This window comes from Prorops nasuta, unplaced genomic scaffold (assembly GCF_024137725.1).
Source record: "Prorops nasuta isolate Cenicafe-Biocafe unplaced genomic scaffold, Cenicafe_Pnas_1.2 PNAS00011, whole genome shotgun sequence".
NCBI classification, from domain to species: domain Eukaryota; kingdom Metazoa; phylum Arthropoda; class Insecta; order Hymenoptera; family Bethylidae; genus Prorops; species Prorops nasuta.
The window spans coordinates 1,344,518-1,363,493 of NW_027116808.1; the positions used below are offsets into that span (position 1 = coordinate 1,344,518).

The 18,976-nt window shown below is 37.0% G+C and overlaps 3 protein-coding genes and 1 non-coding gene across 9 annotated transcripts; 2 read left to right on the plus strand and 2 right to left on the minus strand.

Annotated features, from left to right (window-relative positions):
• Positions 1–74: 74 nt before the first annotated feature.
• Positions 75–2,248, minus strand: Yif1 (Yip1d-interacting factor 1). The gene is made up of 4 exons (XM_066733757.1): positions 1,925–2,248; positions 1,456–1,556; positions 1,062–1,394; positions 75–973 (listed from the first exon to the last, which is right to left on the minus strand). The coding sequence occupies exons 1-4, from the start codon at positions 1,953–1,955 to the stop codon at positions 443–445; spliced, it is 996 nt and encodes a 331-aa protein (XP_066589854.1). The 5' UTR covers positions 1,956–2,248; the 3' UTR covers positions 75–442.
• A 611-nt stretch (positions 2,249–2,859) lies between these two features.
• Positions 2,860–2,931, minus strand: TRNAC-GCA (transfer RNA cysteine (anticodon GCA)). The gene has a single exon. It is a non-coding gene; the product is annotated as a tRNA-Cys (tRNA).
• Positions 2,932–3,335: 404 nt separating this feature from the next.
• Positions 3,336–12,793, plus strand: LOC136777357 (uncharacterized). 4 transcript variants are annotated; one of them, XM_066733578.1, is made up of 14 exons: positions 3,336–3,548; positions 5,917–6,233; positions 6,458–6,792; positions 7,270–7,546; positions 7,774–8,022; positions 8,326–8,750; positions 8,807–9,038; positions 9,100–9,935; positions 9,994–10,848; positions 10,951–11,720; positions 11,820–11,896; positions 11,960–12,117; positions 12,229–12,299; positions 12,388–12,793. In XM_066733578.1, the coding sequence occupies exons 2-14, from the start codon at positions 6,043–6,045 to the stop codon at positions 12,559–12,561; spliced, it is 4,650 nt and encodes a 1,549-aa protein (XP_066589675.1). In that variant the 5' UTR covers positions 3,336–3,548; positions 5,917–6,042; the 3' UTR covers positions 12,562–12,793. The 4 variants fall into 4 exon arrangements, with proteins under 4 accessions (XP_066589675.1, XP_066589677.1, XP_066589678.1 ...); XM_066733580.1 differs by having other exon boundaries at positions 12,216–12,299; positions 12,388–12,528; XM_066733579.1 differs by lacking the exon at positions 3,336–3,548 and having other exon boundaries at positions 5,591–6,233.
• A 289-nt stretch (positions 12,794–13,082) lies between these two features.
• On the plus strand, positions 13,083–18,605 carry LOC136777405 (cyclin-dependent kinase-like 4). Of its 3 annotated transcripts, none has more exons than XM_066733662.1 (6): positions 13,083–13,253; positions 16,149–16,338; positions 17,212–17,559; positions 17,870–18,136; positions 18,233–18,391; positions 18,456–18,605. In XM_066733662.1, exons 1-6 carry the CDS (start codon positions 13,186–13,188, stop codon positions 18,603–18,605), a joined length of 1,182 nt encoding a protein of 393 aa, XP_066589759.1. In that variant the 5' UTR covers positions 13,083–13,185. The 3 variants fall into 3 exon arrangements, with proteins under 3 accessions (XP_066589759.1, XP_066589761.1, XP_066589760.1); XM_066733664.1 differs by lacking the exon at positions 13,083–13,253 and adding an exon at positions 14,012–14,067; XM_066733663.1 differs by lacking the exon at positions 13,083–13,253 and adding an exon at positions 15,656–15,713.
• Positions 18,606–18,976: the final 371 nt, after the last annotated feature.

An 18,976-nucleotide genomic window follows, 5' to 3' on the forward strand; every position in this document is an offset into this window, starting at 1 on the left:
TTACAATCACTACTGTATTTTATAATTTCTTTATTTTTTAAATTATTTATAATGTAGCTTATCATGTTGACCTTTTTATTTTATTATATACAAATAATTTATACATATATAAGACTTGTTCTTCTTATCAAATTGACAATTTTCTCTCACTAACATTTTGTGTAAAAATATGTCTTGTAGTATTTTTTTACTATTTGAACATTACAGAGAAACAATTAAAACCTGAAAATCTTACTGTACTTAAATAATAACATCAGATTGCAAAGCTTGTAATCAAAATAAAATAATTTGCTTTACATTAATTTATAAGCAAGCGAATAATCAATTATGTTTTTTAAAGCTTAATTTCAAAGTCTATGAAATATTTTATTACAAAATTACATAAGTTTTGCACAATTGATACACGCTTCGTTTTTGTTATTTTATGTATAAAATGAATCATTTATATTAAATGATAGGACAGCCACCACATCAGGACTGGTTGTATACCTGCTACAAATAATATAAAGTAGATACGCCTTTTATTTCCTGTCGTTGTGTAGGAATTTTGACCTTGTGGTATGACTCTAAGCTTAAGGGTTCTCATCAAGAAAAACCCTAAGGAGATGCTGCAGAAGAGCAGAACTATATAATAGCCGAAGCCTTCAAATATTAAAGATGTCAACAGAGCTGCATTCATGCCAACATATTTATAGCCACAGTATGCTAATAAATCCAGAGTTGTTAAACTGGTATCAAGATTCATGACATACAAACTTATTAGATGAACTAGTATTTCAATAACTCCCCATGCAAGAGCAGAACTTGCCAATATACCCAATTGCTCTGGAGTGAAACGCTCATGTGTACCCAAAACTAATGCAGCCATAAGTACATATGTTAAAAATGCCATTGTGGGAATATACATATCTGGAGCATTTTTTTCATATCTTGGTTGTAATGGAACATCTTGCTCATATTTAACAGTCCAGTCCTAATATTAAAAAAATGATTACTATTATAGTTCCTTTGATTTATATATATAGAAAATGTCATGATATAATTTGATTTATAGCACCTACTTTATGTGTATATGGAAAAAACAAAAGGCCCAATTTTGTCAGAACGTAACTATTATCCACAGCAAAGTAATATTTAAGTGCCGTGATGGGTATGTATTTTTCAAGTTGTTGCTTTCCAGAGCCTACGAGTGCATTTCCATATTGCATGGCCATATTTGTAACTATTGGTTCAGCTAATAGTTGAGTGGCAAATTGTGGAGTTGGAAATGCTTCCCCAAAATTTTGTTGTGGGTATGGCATATGACCTGTATTAAATCCATAGTTTTGAGGCAGCTGTTGTTGTTGTTCTTGCATGTTAAAGCCGTAATCAGGTGCATTATCAGTTACTGGTACCTAAATAAATATGAATTTTATAAATTTACCAGTAATAGAAAAAAGAAAATTGCAAAAGTACCTGTGAGTTATATGCATATGGATTCTGTACCATGGGATATGTCGTATTTGTATCTTGGCTCGATAGACCAGCTGATGGATCTAATATCCTTTTTGGTTTTCCTATGGAAAACAAGCAAGTAAAAATTTAATTTATATTTTTATACATATTTATAATCTAAGAACTATAATGTTTGGTCAAACAGCTGTTATAATTCAATTTCTAATTCTAATTTAAACAGTATTGTGAAAAATATAACCTCAAAAATATTTTAAACACTTCATTTTTTCAATAATACTTATAGTATTTTCCTAGATAAAGTTTAAAATACTTTAATTAAAGAGTTATATAAAAAAATAAATGTATATATTAATTTTTCATCAAAAGGAAATTTTCATTAATTTAAATTTTTCTTTACATTTAAATTTATAAAACTTTGAGTGCGCTATTTTATTAAGAATAAAGAAATATATTCATTCAATTCATTTACCTCTCCGTGAACCTGACTGATTGTAATGCATATTTTAATTTTTCTAATCACTTTAAGGCCCAAGACAACCCTCCAGTTAAAGTTAACCTGTAGTTAAAATGGTATAGTTTAAGTGACAGGAACTATACCATTTTAACTACGGTGTTCTTGCTGTGTATGTCTGTATCACTGATTGACACTGATCGCTGTAAACGAATGCTTTACAACAGCTATTCCTTTTGTATTGTTAATGGAATTAAATGCTTAAAACATTTTAAATTGATTTAAAATTTACGATTCGAGGACTTTATAATTACTACAAATCATAGCTATTGCATTTCATCTCACGGCGACGGATTAAAAACAGTAGTAGCAAGTATGCAGTATGACGTGTCAAAAATAGAACCATATATGTTAATCAACACAAATTAAAAGTGAAAAAGTTTATTTAGTAGAACCATTCAAATTCCATATTTAGATGGAGAATTGTTGATCAAAATAAGCAATATTAATCCTTGTTCATTTGCATAAATTATTTACACTTTAAACCTTATTCTACAATAACAAAAATAATTAACAACATTCATCGAGCTCATGTTTTTGTGAATATGAAATCTATCTTCTAAACATAGCCCGCTTTAAACCATTCCCACTATTTCCAATGTACAGTATTCGCAATATTAATAAATTTATATATTTGACGATTAATCTTATATACCTTTTTTAATGTTTATTAAGAAAAATAAACAAATATTTGTTTATTAAAATTATTTATAAATTATAAAAATTTAGATTAAAAATGCTTGACAGTCAGTTTATTATCGTAGGCCGGTATATCGACCCAAATACAATATATTTTTGGATAAATCCAAAAGTTAACAAGTTTATTTTTATAAGAGTCATTTTAAACAAATAATTGTTCAAAAGAAAAATTAAAAAAAAAGTAAAAAAATATGAGGGGGCACCCGGGTTTGAACCGGGGACCTCTCGATCTGCAGTCGAATGCTCTACCACTGAGCTATACCCCCAATTGTTAGTACTGATGCTTAAAAACAATATCAACTCTAAGGTCTCCTCCCACGCACAAATTATATTTAATCGATTACATTGCATTTTCCATATGTAATTAGTTTCATATCATTCAAATGACGCAGTACTGTACAAGCGTGTCAAAGTTTTTAATAATTTCACTGAAAGCCGTTTTCAACCTACAGTCTGGAAAGTTATATTTTTGTAATATGAGCAGATAAGAAAAAGTAATAAAAGTAAAGTTACCAGAAGAGAATTAGGAGAAGCTAGACTGAAAGGGAGTGTTAAATTGGCAAATCAGAAAGGAAAGGGGCAGGGTGCTACGCTTGATTTATTCGGATCTCTCAGTGAAATACATTAAAAGCAATGTTGATACGTTACTGAACGCGTGGTAGCTAAGCAACCCTTGCATTAACTTCTGCTGTGCTACAGTTTAGCATCGAGGATTTCAGTTCAGGCATCAGTATAAAATCCACCCTTGTAGGGTACGTTTCACAATTTTCAAAACACAACACCTCGTGCTTCGATCATTCATCAATCAAACTATTTGTCACTAAACGCTAGCTTGAACATTGCCAGAATGTAGCAAGATTTTGATTCATTCAAGACACTCAAGGTGAGTAAATTAAAAACTAAACAAAGGTAAGTATAGAAAACACTTAATCATAACTTAACTTTTGTCTAACTTAAACAGGATTTTTTCTCTTCTATGAAAATCCGAATTAAAATAAATACGAATTGAAGAAAATCTATATCAATGAAATTGAAAAGCAATTTTAGCATAAATTCGTGATCGAATATCGATTCGACAAGCAATAAACATAGAAGTAAAGGGAAAGAGAAGAAATAGTATCCACACGTAATGCCACATTGAAACAAAGATCTTATCGTTAAATATTAACGGTGCATTATCACGTAAAGGCAGTGGCTCTTTGCGAATTATTAAAGAAGCAAGGACTTCTTAAGAATATATCAAGAAAATAACGATTGTCAGTCGTCTATGCAGTTCAGAAGCACGTGGCTAGCTTACACGTCTATACATGTAACATTATGGTATATGTACATATATGCAGATATATGTATAGTCGCGTCGTGTATCGTTGTCAGAAACAACAGCCAGCTGCCACTATAAATCAATGAAACTTATCCCTAAACGAATTTGCTAATATTGAACAAAATTTCATTAAGCTTCTGTCATCAATCTAACTGTAAACTTCTTTAAACAAATATATATGCAAAATAGTTAAAGAAACAAAATTGCAGATCTTACATGTATAGTTCTGATACATAATAATATATAGTTTTCAAACATTTTTGAAAACAATTGAATGTACAATTAAAAATTAGTAGATGTTATTTTTAAAAAAATGACCCTTATAGTCTGCAAGGGAGATAATTTTTTCTGTTTGCTTTACGATCCTTTTTAAAGTGTCCATTAAGAAGTATAACAAAATTTATGTAATATAAATAATTAAATACATATTGCAAGTGATTCCTGTTACTGGTTGACCCTTCATATCGATTGATCATATTTGTATGAAAATATAATAATAAGCGCATACACACAGATCCGAAATGGTTTTTGTTGCATGAATCATTTTCTCTTTTAGCCTATTAGAATGAAACGTTTCTAAAACATCGATTTTTGCAAAGTATAACGTGAGTTATAAACTGGCCTTAAGACTGACTGCTTCTTTGATAGCTTGACGTGTGATGGATACAATTCTGAGTTGAACGCAGACAATGTATTGTTTAACCACTTAAGTACCAAATTTAATTACAAAATTAATTAGTAGGCTGCTCAATTTCCTTAACCGGTAAGCTCGGGTTTAAAATGCTAAAGAACTATGAGCGAAAAAAGCAACGATACGCTTGCGTACAATAAAATTAAATCTTCAAGTTTTTTTCATCTTATCTTGGTGTTTGCTCCGTACAAAAGCTTCATTGTTAGATTACACGCTTTATCCGGAAAACGTTTCTTACTACTCCTTTGGTCGGCTAATAAGTAGGTCAAGCGAATAGTCTTAGCATTGCCCGTTTTAATTAGTTTTTGCGCAAAACTTAAAATAAATGGCTCGTTAATTTCAGAACACGTGGAATATTTAAAAAATATATATATTTAAAAATTAGCACGATTTTTGGATTATCCTGTAAATCTTAAAAATCGTAAAAATGAAAATCAACGCTCCATATTTGTATTCATGATGCGACAAATGCAAAACGATTTAAACAGCGTCCACAAATGCGCAATAGCAAAAATATACTAACTTTAAAATCTTAATAATTGAACAATTACTCGATGAAAATTAGAATTTCCAACGAATTACGTATTCCAGAAGTCTCGAAGTTACCAAATAAATATACTACACTGCTATAGAATTTTACAGCTTGCGAAATTGCAGTTTCGTGATTAATAAAGTATGCTTGTCCGTTATTTGAGAGAAAGGAAAGTAAAATTGGTTGGCTGACCGTCGACCTTGCCGTGAGATTTATCATTATATACGTGAGCTGCGAACAGTACGGGTCAAGAGGGGGGTGCTGTTTTGACGAGTGGTTTCTATGGTACCGAGTGACCTGGTCAATCCACCACGTGGTTGGTCTCGAGTCCTAATTTCCAGTGGATACTGGATGACATAGTACAAGAGAAAGAGAGGGGGAGGGGGAGGGAGAAAAACGATCTAAGATCGTACACAACACGTATACACCAGACAATTCCTCAAAGATTCGGGTCAACCACTCTTCACCGATAGGAGCGTTGATTTTCAGAGAGCTTTGAGGAAAATGCAAATATATAGCTGATAAGGGGAGGGTCTCGTGTTAGATCAGACGTGATTGAGCCGGAATCAAATACAGTGTGGAAGGTCTTCGCGTGTCGGGAGGAGCCGAAAGAAAAATATACCGTTGAAATTTTAGTATTAAGAAGTTGAAAGGAGAGGGCGTTGATTAATCTAGGCCAGCTGTAGAAAAAAGTGGTTGATTGGCAGGAGGAGTGAGAGCGTTTTGGGGGCAGTGGGACCGGAAGGAAGCCGGTGCCGAAATGATTTGGATGCGGCGCAAATGCGGGCAGGGATGGTTGGGCAGGGCGTAGTTCGCGTGAGAGACGGACGGGCATGGCCACGAGGACACAGGTGCTCTCTGAAAGCCAAACGGAGAAAAGGAAGAAGAAAAAACAGGAGTCCAAATCGTTCCTGCCACCATTGACCCCGCAACTCAATCAAAATCAACAACCGAGTACGCCTTGGACCCGCGATGCATCCTGCGCTGCTCGATCCAACAATCGTCAAAGAAGAAGACCATACAGGTACGGAATATCCAAACGGTTTGGATTATCCCTATCGTATATATAATCTTTAAGTTATAAAAATTGTCATTAAAATACTCTACATTGCAAATCACACGTAACGGTATTGAACAGTGAGTTTTCTTGCAAGATGAAAACTGTATAACGCGAGATCTATTAGTGTATAGATTTTTATGTGTACTGTTAAAGAGAGGAGGAAGAAACGAGAAAAGTGAAATTCGCAGAGTTCTGCATATTGGAGCGACGCCGTTGATGCACGCTTGCCAGCAGGCCGACAGAGGGCGTGTTTTGAGATTACTGAAGGATCAGGAGGACACGATTGGTTATCGTGATCGAACACTGAGAAGTGCATTGCACTATTGCATGGACGCTGCAACGAGCGGTGCTGTGGCTGCGGCAGCACCGGAACTGGTGAACGCGCAAGATGCAGAAGGCCATACTCCTTTACATTTAGCGGTGATAGCAGGAGACACTCAATTGGTAGCTGTTTTACTGGCCAATGGTGCTGACGTCAACGCGAAAGATCTCGAGGGTCACAGTGTTCTACATTGGGCGACAGGTACCTTAAAAAATTATTCAACCCACTAGCTCCTTAATAAAAAATCCTCTATCGTCTCGAATAATCGACGTGTAGGTGTACAATTAAGCAATCGATTTCAAACTACCCCTTGCTCGCTTTGGTGGCTGGGTCAACAGAAAATTGGGTCGTCTTATCTCTAACGACGCTCGCGAAACTTAAGAGCTAATATGCGACAAATTTAGGTCTACAAATTTCGTTGATTCAGATCGGACGCTTATGGTCATAGTTGGTTGTTGCGAGAATCAAATTAAGTGACGTCATACTATTGGATTTCTATCCAGAGGCACGCGAGATCGAGTAGAGATCCGTAAACAGCAAAACTCGTGCGGAAGGTTAACATAGGCGTAGCCTTCGGTTTTTTTTATTACCCTAGTCGAGGAATTTCTAGAAAATTGTGTGAAAAATTGCGGGTCGTTTTAATCATAACCGCTAATCGATCTCGCGTTATTCGTACAGTTTGTGGTGAAGCCGAGTGCGTCAGGCTGGTTTTGGCAGCGGGAGGACGACCATCGACACCAGATTTGCGTGGCGGTTCACCGCTGCATTACGCGGCGCAATGTTGTGGAGTTGCGGCGACTGCCGAGCTTGCAGTGCCGAAGAAAGTCGGTATGAAGGTTTTGCAGACGCTCCTGGAATTTGGCGCAGATGTGAATGCGAAGGATGAGGATGGTCGTCAGCCGATCTTGTGGGCAGCAAGCGCTGGTAGCGTTGAAGCCGTTCTGGCACTGGCAAGGTTAGCTCCTCGTTTTCCACTCTGAAAAATAAACACTGAATTAATTTAAATATTCATATAAATTTATCAAATAACTTTCTTTCTTATCTACTATAATTCTCTCACACTCTTACTTGAATTAAAATAAATTCTAATTAGTGACTAAAGAGTCCTTTAGATTTCGGAAATCAAAATGTAACCTTTAGGTTCAAGGGGAATCTTATAGAATTGAAAATGAAAATTTACAGAGCCGGAGGATCAGCAGCTGCAGGGGCATCCGACAAGGACGGACTTACAGCTTTGCACTGCGCGGCTTCGAGAGGCCACGCAAGATGCATCGAAGCATTAGTAAATCTTTGCGGTTCTCAACCGGATCACGTGGATGACAATGGATGTTCGGCTTTACATTATGCAGCAACATTGGGCCATGCTGACGCTACTGCGTTAATCCTCAAATTGGGCGCTGATCCAAATCGCCAAGATCGAAAGGGACGCACGTATGTCTCTCTCTTTCTCTTTGTTTTTACTCATACTACAATTATAATATCTTAGGACAATCTTATATAATCCGAGAAAAAACAATTTCATCTTAAATTAAAAACAGTCGATAAAGACTCGTAATTTCAATTCAAGAATCTCATTATTTGTATTCGGAATTACTCGATGGTTCATACAGAAGATTCAGTTAACAGCACTCGAATATAATGAGTGTTCAAAAAGAAATTGGAAATATAGCTCGACACAATATAACTAGTAGAACTATTAATTTAGCAATTGTAATGTATGAATAAAATCCACAGGCCAGCGTTATGTGCAGCTGCGAAGGGTCAATTGGAGACATTGAAGATTCTAGCTCAACATGGTGGATCGTTGCACGCGAGGACGGTGCGTGGTACGGGGGTGGCGCACGAGGCTGTAGCTTCCGGTAGATTGGAGCTTTTGAAGTGGTTGGCGAAGAAGCGTCCTGGTACGTTGGACGTTGCAACGCAGGACGGGAAAACTCCGTTACACGTGGCTGCTTTGCATGGACACTTGGACGCATGCAAGGTGCTCCTGGACCACGGTGTAAGGATCAATGCATTGCTGAGGACCAACAAGGGTAACCTGATGACTGCCTTGGATGCTGCTTTGTACAGGGGCCATCGTGACTGTGCCAAGCTCCTTCAGATGCACGGTGGTACCACGGCTCAACGATTGAACGCTCGCAATATTCGTCCTGACAAAAGTATGACGTCATCCACTTCTTCCTCTTGCAGCACCTAAAACAATAAAATCGATTAGTTTTCGCAGCCAAAGTGAGACTGACCCGCACGGATTCGAGTAGTAGCGTCGATTCCAGGGATAAACACCCCGATCATTATCACGAGGAGAGATGGATCGGCGGAGAATCAAAAAAGTCATCGAAACGATCGACTCGAAGAGGCAGCCGAAGTTACAGCGAGGAGGAAATTCGATTCTCGAAATCATCTTCGAAAAGGGACCGAGAAAGACGCGCCAAAAGCGAGTCATCTAGGTTAGGTGCAATTTGAAATTTTAGTTGGTTATATTTATATTTAAATCCCTGCAATTTTCAGATACGATGGTAAAGAGAATACGATAGGGATGTCGAGAAGGAAACCACGCAGCAAAAGACGATTTTCCAAGTGCAAACATGATTACAGCGAGACATCGAGTGGTTCTGATAGTTGCGGGCAGCCTAGGGATAGTCATTTTCCGAAAGTTTCCAATCCTGTTTCTGACGGTGAGCGGGAGTCCCTGGAGGGAGAAGGTAGACGAGAGGGCAGCACGAGCGATGACGATAACGATGCTGATTCGACCATTGTAAGCGAGGATAGTTTGGAAGAGGTGGTGGTGGTGAAGAGATCAATGGAGAAAAAAAGCGAAACTGTATTTTCTGGCAAAAGGTCAAAGACGCCTAGGGAAAGTTCCAGGGAGACCAGGATGATCAGGACGAAGCGATGTACGAAGAGAAGAACCAAAGCGTCCAGGAGTAGAAGTAAAATCGAAGCTGAACTCGCTGATGCGGAAAAACTTGACGAGATCGGCAAGGAAAACGTTGAAGGACTCGGTGCCCAGAAGTATCAGAGAGACGGCACTGATAGTACTAGTCAGGAGGGTGTTGAAAGAGTCGTAGTGACCGCTATGGTACACAAGGATCAATCACCTGATACCCCGGAACAACCAACTACTTCAAAACTCCCCAATACCTCTAAAGATCCCACTATCACTGATGACACTCGCGACAAAATGTATGATATCCTAAAGAAAGCGGATAAACTTCACAATGATCTACTGACGAAAGCCGCAGACTTGCGAAAAGACGTTGAAGACATGAAACTTCAAGTGATTCAGGAAAAATCGCAATTAACGGAAGCTGACGATCAAGAGAAACATGAAGAACTTTTGAAAGGTAAATTTGCTTGTATAATATAATTTTGATGTATTTAAATATTAAGCAAATTTTTTAGGTAAAATTGAAATGAGTCAAGTGGAAGATTCGGAAGAGAGGACGTTAAAGGAACGAGAAGATACGTTGGGAGAAGGTTCTACATTGAAATCTGAGAAATCGAGTAGTCGAGACGAGGATTTAGTCGACGAGAGTAGTGGTGTAGCTGATGGTAAAACAGATTCCGCTGGTCCAGTGACCGTTGAATCGTCCGCGACTCCATCAGAGAAAAAAAAACAAGGTAATCGAACTGAGAAAAGCACATTAACGCCTAGAACAGTTGTTGAAGATATTAACGTCGTTTCCGATAACGAAGGAAAGCGAGCGAAGCTCACGCACGATGAAATTCTTAAGTCCAAAGGTAAACCACGCACTGCCGTAGTTAAAAGCTCCGCGGGTACTGCTAAAACTAAGGTTGGAAAGCGCGCGTCTGAGAGGAGCAGCGTGGATCGTGGTGTTGGAAAAAAGAAGTTCGGGGCTACTGCGGTTAAATCGCCGGTAAAGAAGAGCGTTGCGTTGGTAAAAAAGGAACCGGAGGGATCTTCATTGCAAGTGTTGGCGGCGGAGGATGAAAAATCGGTGAGAGAATCGTTGGATGATAAGGAACAAGTGGATTCTGCTCGTGGAAAGTCTGTAGATTTGTCTACAGACTCCAGAGATTCCGCAGTTTTGGACGATGGTGAGGATGCGTCGTTTAGTTTTGGAACGCCTCGCCGTAAGTCTCTTGCAGACATTTCCAAGGCTGAGGAGGAATTAATGAATTTCGAAACGTCTGGTCGGAAGTCCTTGGATGATGCTTCTAAACTCGAGGTTGGCCATGGAGCAACGATTGATTTTGATAGGAGATCTCCAAAACTAAAGAGTAATCATGCAGAAGGTTAGCTCTGATTCAAATTTTAACTACCATAGTTCGTGTGTTTACATTTTTTGCTTTAGTCGAGATACACTGTACACATATAAAATAGTAATCTTTTTACAGAGCGTGAAACTGGCAGGTTTATCGATGAGAGTAATTATGGTAGCTCGCCCGGATCGGGAAAACCTAGGAAATTATCGAAAACATCCAGTGGGAAAGGGAAAAAAACACAGAGACCGCGTTCCTCGAGGTCAACGGGGAGTCGGAACATATTTGACAGCTCGGAGGACGGTTCTCCCAGGAGAAGTGCGATAGTTGCGGTGATCGAGAGTCCCGAATGGGACGACGACGATGAGGAAGGGGAGGAAGAGGAGATGGACAAAGAAATCAGAGACGCGATTGGTGATAATGTAGGTCCGGACACGGAACCCGAGGAAAATAATGGTTTTGGAAGTGCGGTTAGGATCGTACCTACTACCAGTGATGATGAAACTCCGAGAGTGGGGGAAATGGCTGGACCAACCACCACTGTAGATTCTTTGCCAGAAGTGACAAAAAAATCAGCGACTCGTCGTTCGTCGAGTGTGCATGCGAGTCCTGAGGGTAGACGCTCCCAATTAAATGTCAAACAAAGACGAGATAGCGGTGGTAGAGACAGTGGAATCGAACCAAGTCCAAGAGTGTCCCGCATTCCTAGAAGAACTGGTAGTACAAAATGCTGTCCGATTTCTGAAAAGCAACGAGCCCTCAACATGGAGACTATCACCAGAGACGTTCAAATCAGTATGCGTCGTTATCACTTGGAAAGAAAGATTTTTTTCCAGTTAATGGAACTGAAGAGACTTCAGATTCGTCACGGTAGAGCGAACGAGCACGTTCTTGTGAAACGACAGGTATAATAACAATAACGATACCATAAAATGCATCTCCGTGCAAAATAAACACGAGCATTCAACGTCCACGACGTCTTAACTTTTTCAAGCTTATTTTAGGTAGACGCTTTTCACAAAGCAGGCATGTATGGCCCACTGCTCGGTGTTGCCAAATACGACCAGCCTCTAACCTTTCGGTAAACAATAGCGAAAAATTCGTCGTAATCCAATGTTCTATATATCCTTGTGTTTATATTTAGGGATTTTGAGGCGTTTCTTTACGAGCAGCTTAGGCGTCTTCAGAGAAGATCGGCTGCTACTCCTGAATTTTGTACAGATGCCAAACGATGTACCAGGAAAACTCACCGCTGTCATCATGCAACAAGCGCGTATACCGCCATACCATGTTACACTTATCGTAAGTTGTGCTCGTCTCTCATTGATTTTGGAAATAAAAAAGAAACACGAACATTGATAGATTTTTGAAAGGATTCAGTTTACGTAGTTTGAGAATAGATTACAATTGCAGTTGGTGGAGAAGGCCAAGACCGACAGGATCATCTTCCGAGGATAGAGAGTCGTGGACGGGGCCAAATGACGGTATAATCATGTTTCATGATTTTCATTGGCTAATAAACTTATCTAAAATTGATTTAGTAATTATAAACACTCTTTTATACGATTGCAGGTTGAAGTAACGCATGGAGAAGAGAAGCAAGTAATAGCAGTTCCAGCTGAGAAGCTCGATCACACCAAAAGATATTTGGTTACTTTTACCCTGAAGGGCGAGGGTGAAGCGACGACAGAAAGCGAAAAGCCAAAATCACAATCCACTCTTCATAGGAACAGAAAAAGCGTTTAAAAGAAATATTCTGTTTTCACGAATCTGATTGATGTATTTAAAACTGCCATAAGTTCTCGCTTATACGTTTTTGCTTGCAACTTTCATTTATTTGTGAAAGTAAAGCATACATACGCGTATTATACAAATAAAAAATGATTGTATGCTTGCCATTGTACATAGCACGCATTGTATAAAAATTTACCGTCCATCACTGTACGTATATTTCGATGTAAAATAAAATTCCTGATATTTCCTGTCGGCTGATTGTTTACTTATACCTAATCGTTTCCTGTATTTGCTTAAGGCAATCAATAAATATTAAAGGTAAAGAGAAATTGTCAATAAAGCTATACATATTTTAGATGGCAATAAAAATATTATCATTATTATTATTAGCTGTATCGTGCGATATGCTAAGCCACTCCTACTACTACACCACCACTAATACTGATGCCAGCCTTAAGGGATTATCGATTCGTGACGTTTAGATGGATACAACGTAGGTTCTGACGGAATAACCGAAGAAGAAGCGTTTACCGTTTAGTTGTAGTGTCGCTGCCTGTCAATAATGTCACTAAATCCTTCGAAGGATGCGAAGTTTTTTTAGAATGTAGTAAGGATTTTTAGCGAAGAAGCCTTCGCATGGACAAATGGCTACAAGATAGAAAGCTCTGGCTTTTCGGCAATACTTTACCACTATTACCAAGAAGGTAAATATCACATGTATATACACCATTTAAAAATATCTTTCTCTCTCGATACTTCCATTGCTCCAATAAAAAAGTTGATCGTTTAATTTTACAAAGTGTCTCCGTACTTTGAAAATATACAAGAGTCGATACCACCACTAAATTCTATTCATTTAAACGTTGAAAATTCATTCAGTACAAAAACTACAGATTTAATTGGAGTTTACCTTTCATTACCAAAATATTTAGAACAAATATTTTTTAACAATTCTCTCTGACAATTTTAATAATTCTAGCGACTCGCTGTTGCTTACTCTACTTTGTAACGCTAATAATTTACGTACAATATTCTATAATTTATTTAATAATAATTTTAAGCCTTTTATAAAGATTCTGTAAAGGGCTTAAAAATTTTAGAGCGATTGATTTTTATTCTTATCGTTTAACGTTGTTAATTTGTGTCAAAGCACACCAGTCACCGCTTATACCTTTATTTACATAAAACAGATCGTGTAATAGTTTTTATTAGGCAATCAAAAACTGATGCGTCATATCTTTAAATATTAATTGTAAGATTAAAGCAAACTAGTCTTAACACGCACTTTTTGTAATCTATATTAAAATCAATTGCATCGTCCTTCGTGCTCTTATATCTACTGTTACAAGGATAACGTATATACACATGCATCACGAGTATATCGATTGTCAATAATCAAGGCTTTAACGACAAACGCATAAAGCAGCGTTTCAGCACATTAGTTAGTACTGTTTGGTATGTTCGAGGATAAAGATGCTTACACCAAAGTTGTACTATGAATAGTATTCTAGAATTTTTGTAGGTATCTTTACAAAAATTTCCTTTCACTTAGGCTTAAATAAACGCAACACGTGTGCTTTTCCTGCTATTTGTAACTAATCAATAGTTTCTACTCGCCTTAATATGCTATTCAACACATATTTTAATACCAATTCGACACACAATTGTATTGCATCCTGTTCAGCTCTTAATTGTATTTTTAATAATCTTTGTTCTGGCACGCTTTCCCTATTTTCTTTTCTTTTTTTTTTTTTTTTTTTTTGATGACTTTGAAACTAGCTCTATTTTAGTATTTTGAAACTCAAGTCCATTGTTAGTTCTCACACTATTTCAACCAAAATTATTACAGTAATTTACATTTTAGTACCATTATCCATTATTATCAAAAAGATAAGCAATGCAAAAATCTCATTCTAATTTACATTGTTACAATATTGCAATATTTATTACACGCTAACATCAAAATTGTTTTCTTTTTTTACGATAAGAACTAGTATTACATACCGAACAAAGTCGATGATGTGAGACGGTATAGTACTTATTTATTAATAATGCAGTGGCGCAGGCACCCTGACATTTCTCGCCAAATTTCTCGATAACTATGTTTTCTTCTTTTATTATAATTCAATCGATATTCGTGACTATAAAAATAATTGTTGACTATTGTAATAATAATAACAACAACAAGGCAACGAAATTTGCGCAACTAATGACATAATTAACAAATTAAGGTTAGATTTGAAAGTAGCTTGGCCCAATAATGAGTGATATTCAAGAGACTGAATCAATGAATGACAGCTGAGAATCTTGTTTAACCTAGTAGTGAGCGGGGTGACTGGCAGCAATGCGGTCTATCCTAAGATAAATATTAATTATTCCGCGCGCGAGCAAATCATATTCGTAAGACAAAATTTCGTGAGACAACTCGCATAAAATGCTAGCGTATTTACAACTCGATCAAAATGTTAAACGATTTGAAATTCGCGCATTTCAATCAGCAAGGGCCGGCATGGTAAGTCTAGCCTCTGATAAAAGCAGCTATATAATAAAAAAATACTACGTATATAAAAAGAATATAAAATATAAAACAAAACTAACTTTTCCCTATTTCTTATATAATAAAATAGGAGATTATACACTATATCAACACAGAATTTACAAAGTGTTCGTTATAACCCCTATATCAGTTGGTGAACTTAGAAATAAGTTTACATAAATTCATTATTGATAGAATAATAAATACAATATCAGAGTATTCATATACTTTATGCACGATTCTATCAGTGAGACATAATTTTTAGTTTTCTCAGCAGAACCTCTTGATTTTCGTTCAGAGATCTTTGATCCTCGAGACGAAATATCGATTAAGGAATCCGAAGATTGTTCGTTCGCGAAAGATCTATCGTTGAAGAGTAAGATTACATAAGAGTGTAGAATTATATCATAGGAAGAGATCTCCATTATGGGAAACGAAGCAGCTTTTTCCTGCAAGTTCCCCCATAAGGTAGAGGAGCGCTTGCGCAAAAGTTTCACCAGCCTAAGGGTAGCTTGACCCTTGGTCATCGGTGGGATGGAAACAGTTCACCGTAAAAGTTTCATCGCGAGAGAGTAATGTTTTTTACACAGCAATTCTCATCCCTGCCGTGCCTCTCTAAAAGCAAAAAGTGGGTATTGCTCGAGATTAACGTTTGGTTTTCGTTCTTCAAAAATAATATTAAGGTCTTTTAAATAGGAAGCAGCAGTATTATTTTAGTTTAGCTTGAGGGGAAGGGTCGAAGAGAGTGACATTTGTGCATGAGAAAAGAAAAGAAGGGTAAGGATAGAGATCGATGTCTTTACGTGGTAAGAGAGAGAGAGGGGGGGGGGAGAGAAAAGGAGGGACAGGCAAGGTGAATCTATTCGAAGCACTTATTCGTATACAGATCACTACTATGTTTCATCGAGCATTGCAAAAAGCACGATAAAAGAAAAACGAAAACACAAAACGCAATTTTTCGCTTGGTGTTCATTCAATCACGATGATCCTTCTTAACGATATTAACTTGTCGAATTATCGTTCTGATGTATAGTGAAGAAATGCAAATCAACTTGGGCTTCAGGTCGCGCGCTCCCAGCAGAGCGATGGAGAGGTACGAGCGTCTGGCACGACTTGGCGAAGGCAGTTACGGTGTTGTCTTCCAGTGCAGAGATCGACAAACGGGCAAACTGGTGGCGGTTAAGAAATTCCAACAGACGGAGGAGGATCCGTTGATACGAAAGATAGCACTGAGAGAGATACGCCTCCTAAAGGTAAAGAAAAATCATTTATAAATTTAATTAAAACATATAAGAAAATCAGCGAAGAGAGTGGAATTATACAAAACAGTATCAAAATTATACTAACTTTTGTTAAAGAAATTATGCACAGGTTTATAATTCTCTAAATATGTTTGTTTGGTGGTCAATGACCTCTGGGATTATATGTATTTGTGGAATAAGCAATAGTGAATAGAAATATTGGAAATGCACGTGGTAAATAGGCGCGAAATACGTGCTTTATTGGAATTGCTGTGGTACCAATATGGCGTCGTTGCATGATTCGTCCTTGAGAGTCTTCCGGAGTTGGATTGTAGGGTGGGTGGGAGTAGCTCGCACGACGCAGCTTCTTTAATGAACGACGTAGGTATAGTTACACACGAAGGTAATAGGAACTGGTGCACGCGAAGAACGGAAACTTCGTGTACATACTATAGTTTGCCAAGTCCAGCGTCATAAATTTAGCGTAGCTTTCCGGAAGACTGACCACCAGCGGTCAATACCGCACAACCGGTCAATATCTTGGCGTGTTCCACTCTTATTCGTTTAATCGTCGACTTTTTCCAAAAATAACCTTAGCACTTGCTGCTGAGTGCTGTTTCTTCAAATGTTTTCCACGAAATGCAGCCCTTTATTGGACAATAAAACTTGAAACTTGTATCAGCAATATTTAAGTTTAATCTGGGCTATGTTTATCCACGCCTCAGTGCAGAGGGAATGTAAATTCTTACTTGGAAAAGAAAAACGACAGAAACTTAACCTTAAAAAGAATTTAATGTTCTTTATGATTGTATCTTCCTAAATTTTAAATGAAGAAATTTTTTTAATTGCAACATTGTTAATAAAATTTATACCTTTTTGTTATAGAATCTTAAGCATCCCAACCTTGTGAATTTGTTGGAAGTATTTAGACGTAAGAAAAAATTGCATCTAGTATTTGAGTACTGCGAAAATACGCTATTGGCCGAGATGGAGAAATATCCAACGGGATGCCCGGAGCTCATTACAAAACAAATGACGTGGCAGATTCTTCAAGGTGTTGCGTATTGTCATCGATTAGGATGCGTACACAGGGATGTGAAACCAGAAAATATTTTGATCACGTCCGATGGTGTGGTGAAACTATGCGATTTCGGCTTTGCTCGTATGCTTAGCCCCGGGGAGAATTACACAGAGTACGTCGCTACAAGATGGTACAGGGCGCCCGAACTGTTGGTAAGTCTTATTTAAAAAAGGTGAGAAAACAGGGGCGTCCGCAAAATGTTTTCCATGAGTGTGCAGAAGTTTGTTGCATATTCAGTTTTAAATTTATATTCTTTGTATTTCCGAATCCAAGAGGGCGCAAGTGCACTAATTTGCACTCCCTCCCCTCCCTGGGCGCCTCTTGATAAGAAATAACTGATTAAACGCAAGATGATAACACTGCTGAGTTATTTCAATGTCAATTATTTTATACTCACCGAATTTTGTAATATTCATAATTCATTTTCAACTTGTTATCTTATGTATGCCAATTTTATTGGAGGTTGGAGATACTCAGTACAGTACCCCTGTGGACGTTTGGGCGATAGGCTGTGTGTTTGCTGAATTAATTCGTGGAGAAGCATTATGGCCTGGTAAATCTGACGTTGATCAGCTTTATTTAATTCGAAGGACGCTAGGCGATCTCTTACCAAGGCATATGACAATTTTTCAACAAAATGAATTCTTTTCTGGAATTACACTTCCAACACCCACAACCTTGGTACCTTTAGAAGCAACGCTTCCGCATAGAAACACTATTCCTTTGCAGGTATTTGTTAAATAGTTGTTCATAAGGTATAGATATTTATGTATATAAGATTAACTCTGTGTTATTTGTAATATCTAAAATTTCTATTGTTCACAGCTTGATTTTTTGAAGAAATGTTTAGACAAAGATCCACAGGAAAGGTGGACCTGTGATCAACTTTTGCAGCACACATATTTTGAGAATTTTCATTACAAAATACCTGAGACTGAGCTGGAAGAATTTGAAAAGCTTAGAAAGTACAGAGATCGATCTAGAGTAAGTTTATGATGTTTCAGCTTGTTTAGTATTTTATGGTAGCTTATAAAGGGTTATGTTGCAGAATACAAATTTCAGTCAAATGGTATTACCACAGCTTCCCAAGGCTGGTACAGGATTGCTTAATAGTCAAACTGATATTAGGCCAAAGAGTTCTTCAATGAATCATCAACACAATTTTGATCATCTCCCTACTATCAGAGGCTGTAACTAAATTCCTCTGAAACTGCATTATAGTTAGTTTTTGCTTTTAAAATATTTTTATTGATTTGTACAATAAGTTGTAATCACCAAGTGCTCTTTGTTGCTATTTTTATTATATATTTATTTGCATATACTTTTCATTGTTACGAAGAATCTTATTTTCATATAACATTTTCCTTATAATTATACATATTTACTTGCATATATATAAATACATATACATACAATTTATGTACATTAAAATAAAGTTTCTTATAAAACCTATATAATAACTTATCAGCATTTATTTCTACAAAACATTTATTTGACTATTATAGAATAATATGAAATGACAAAACAATAGCTTCTATGTACAACAATATATAGAACATAGAATCATAA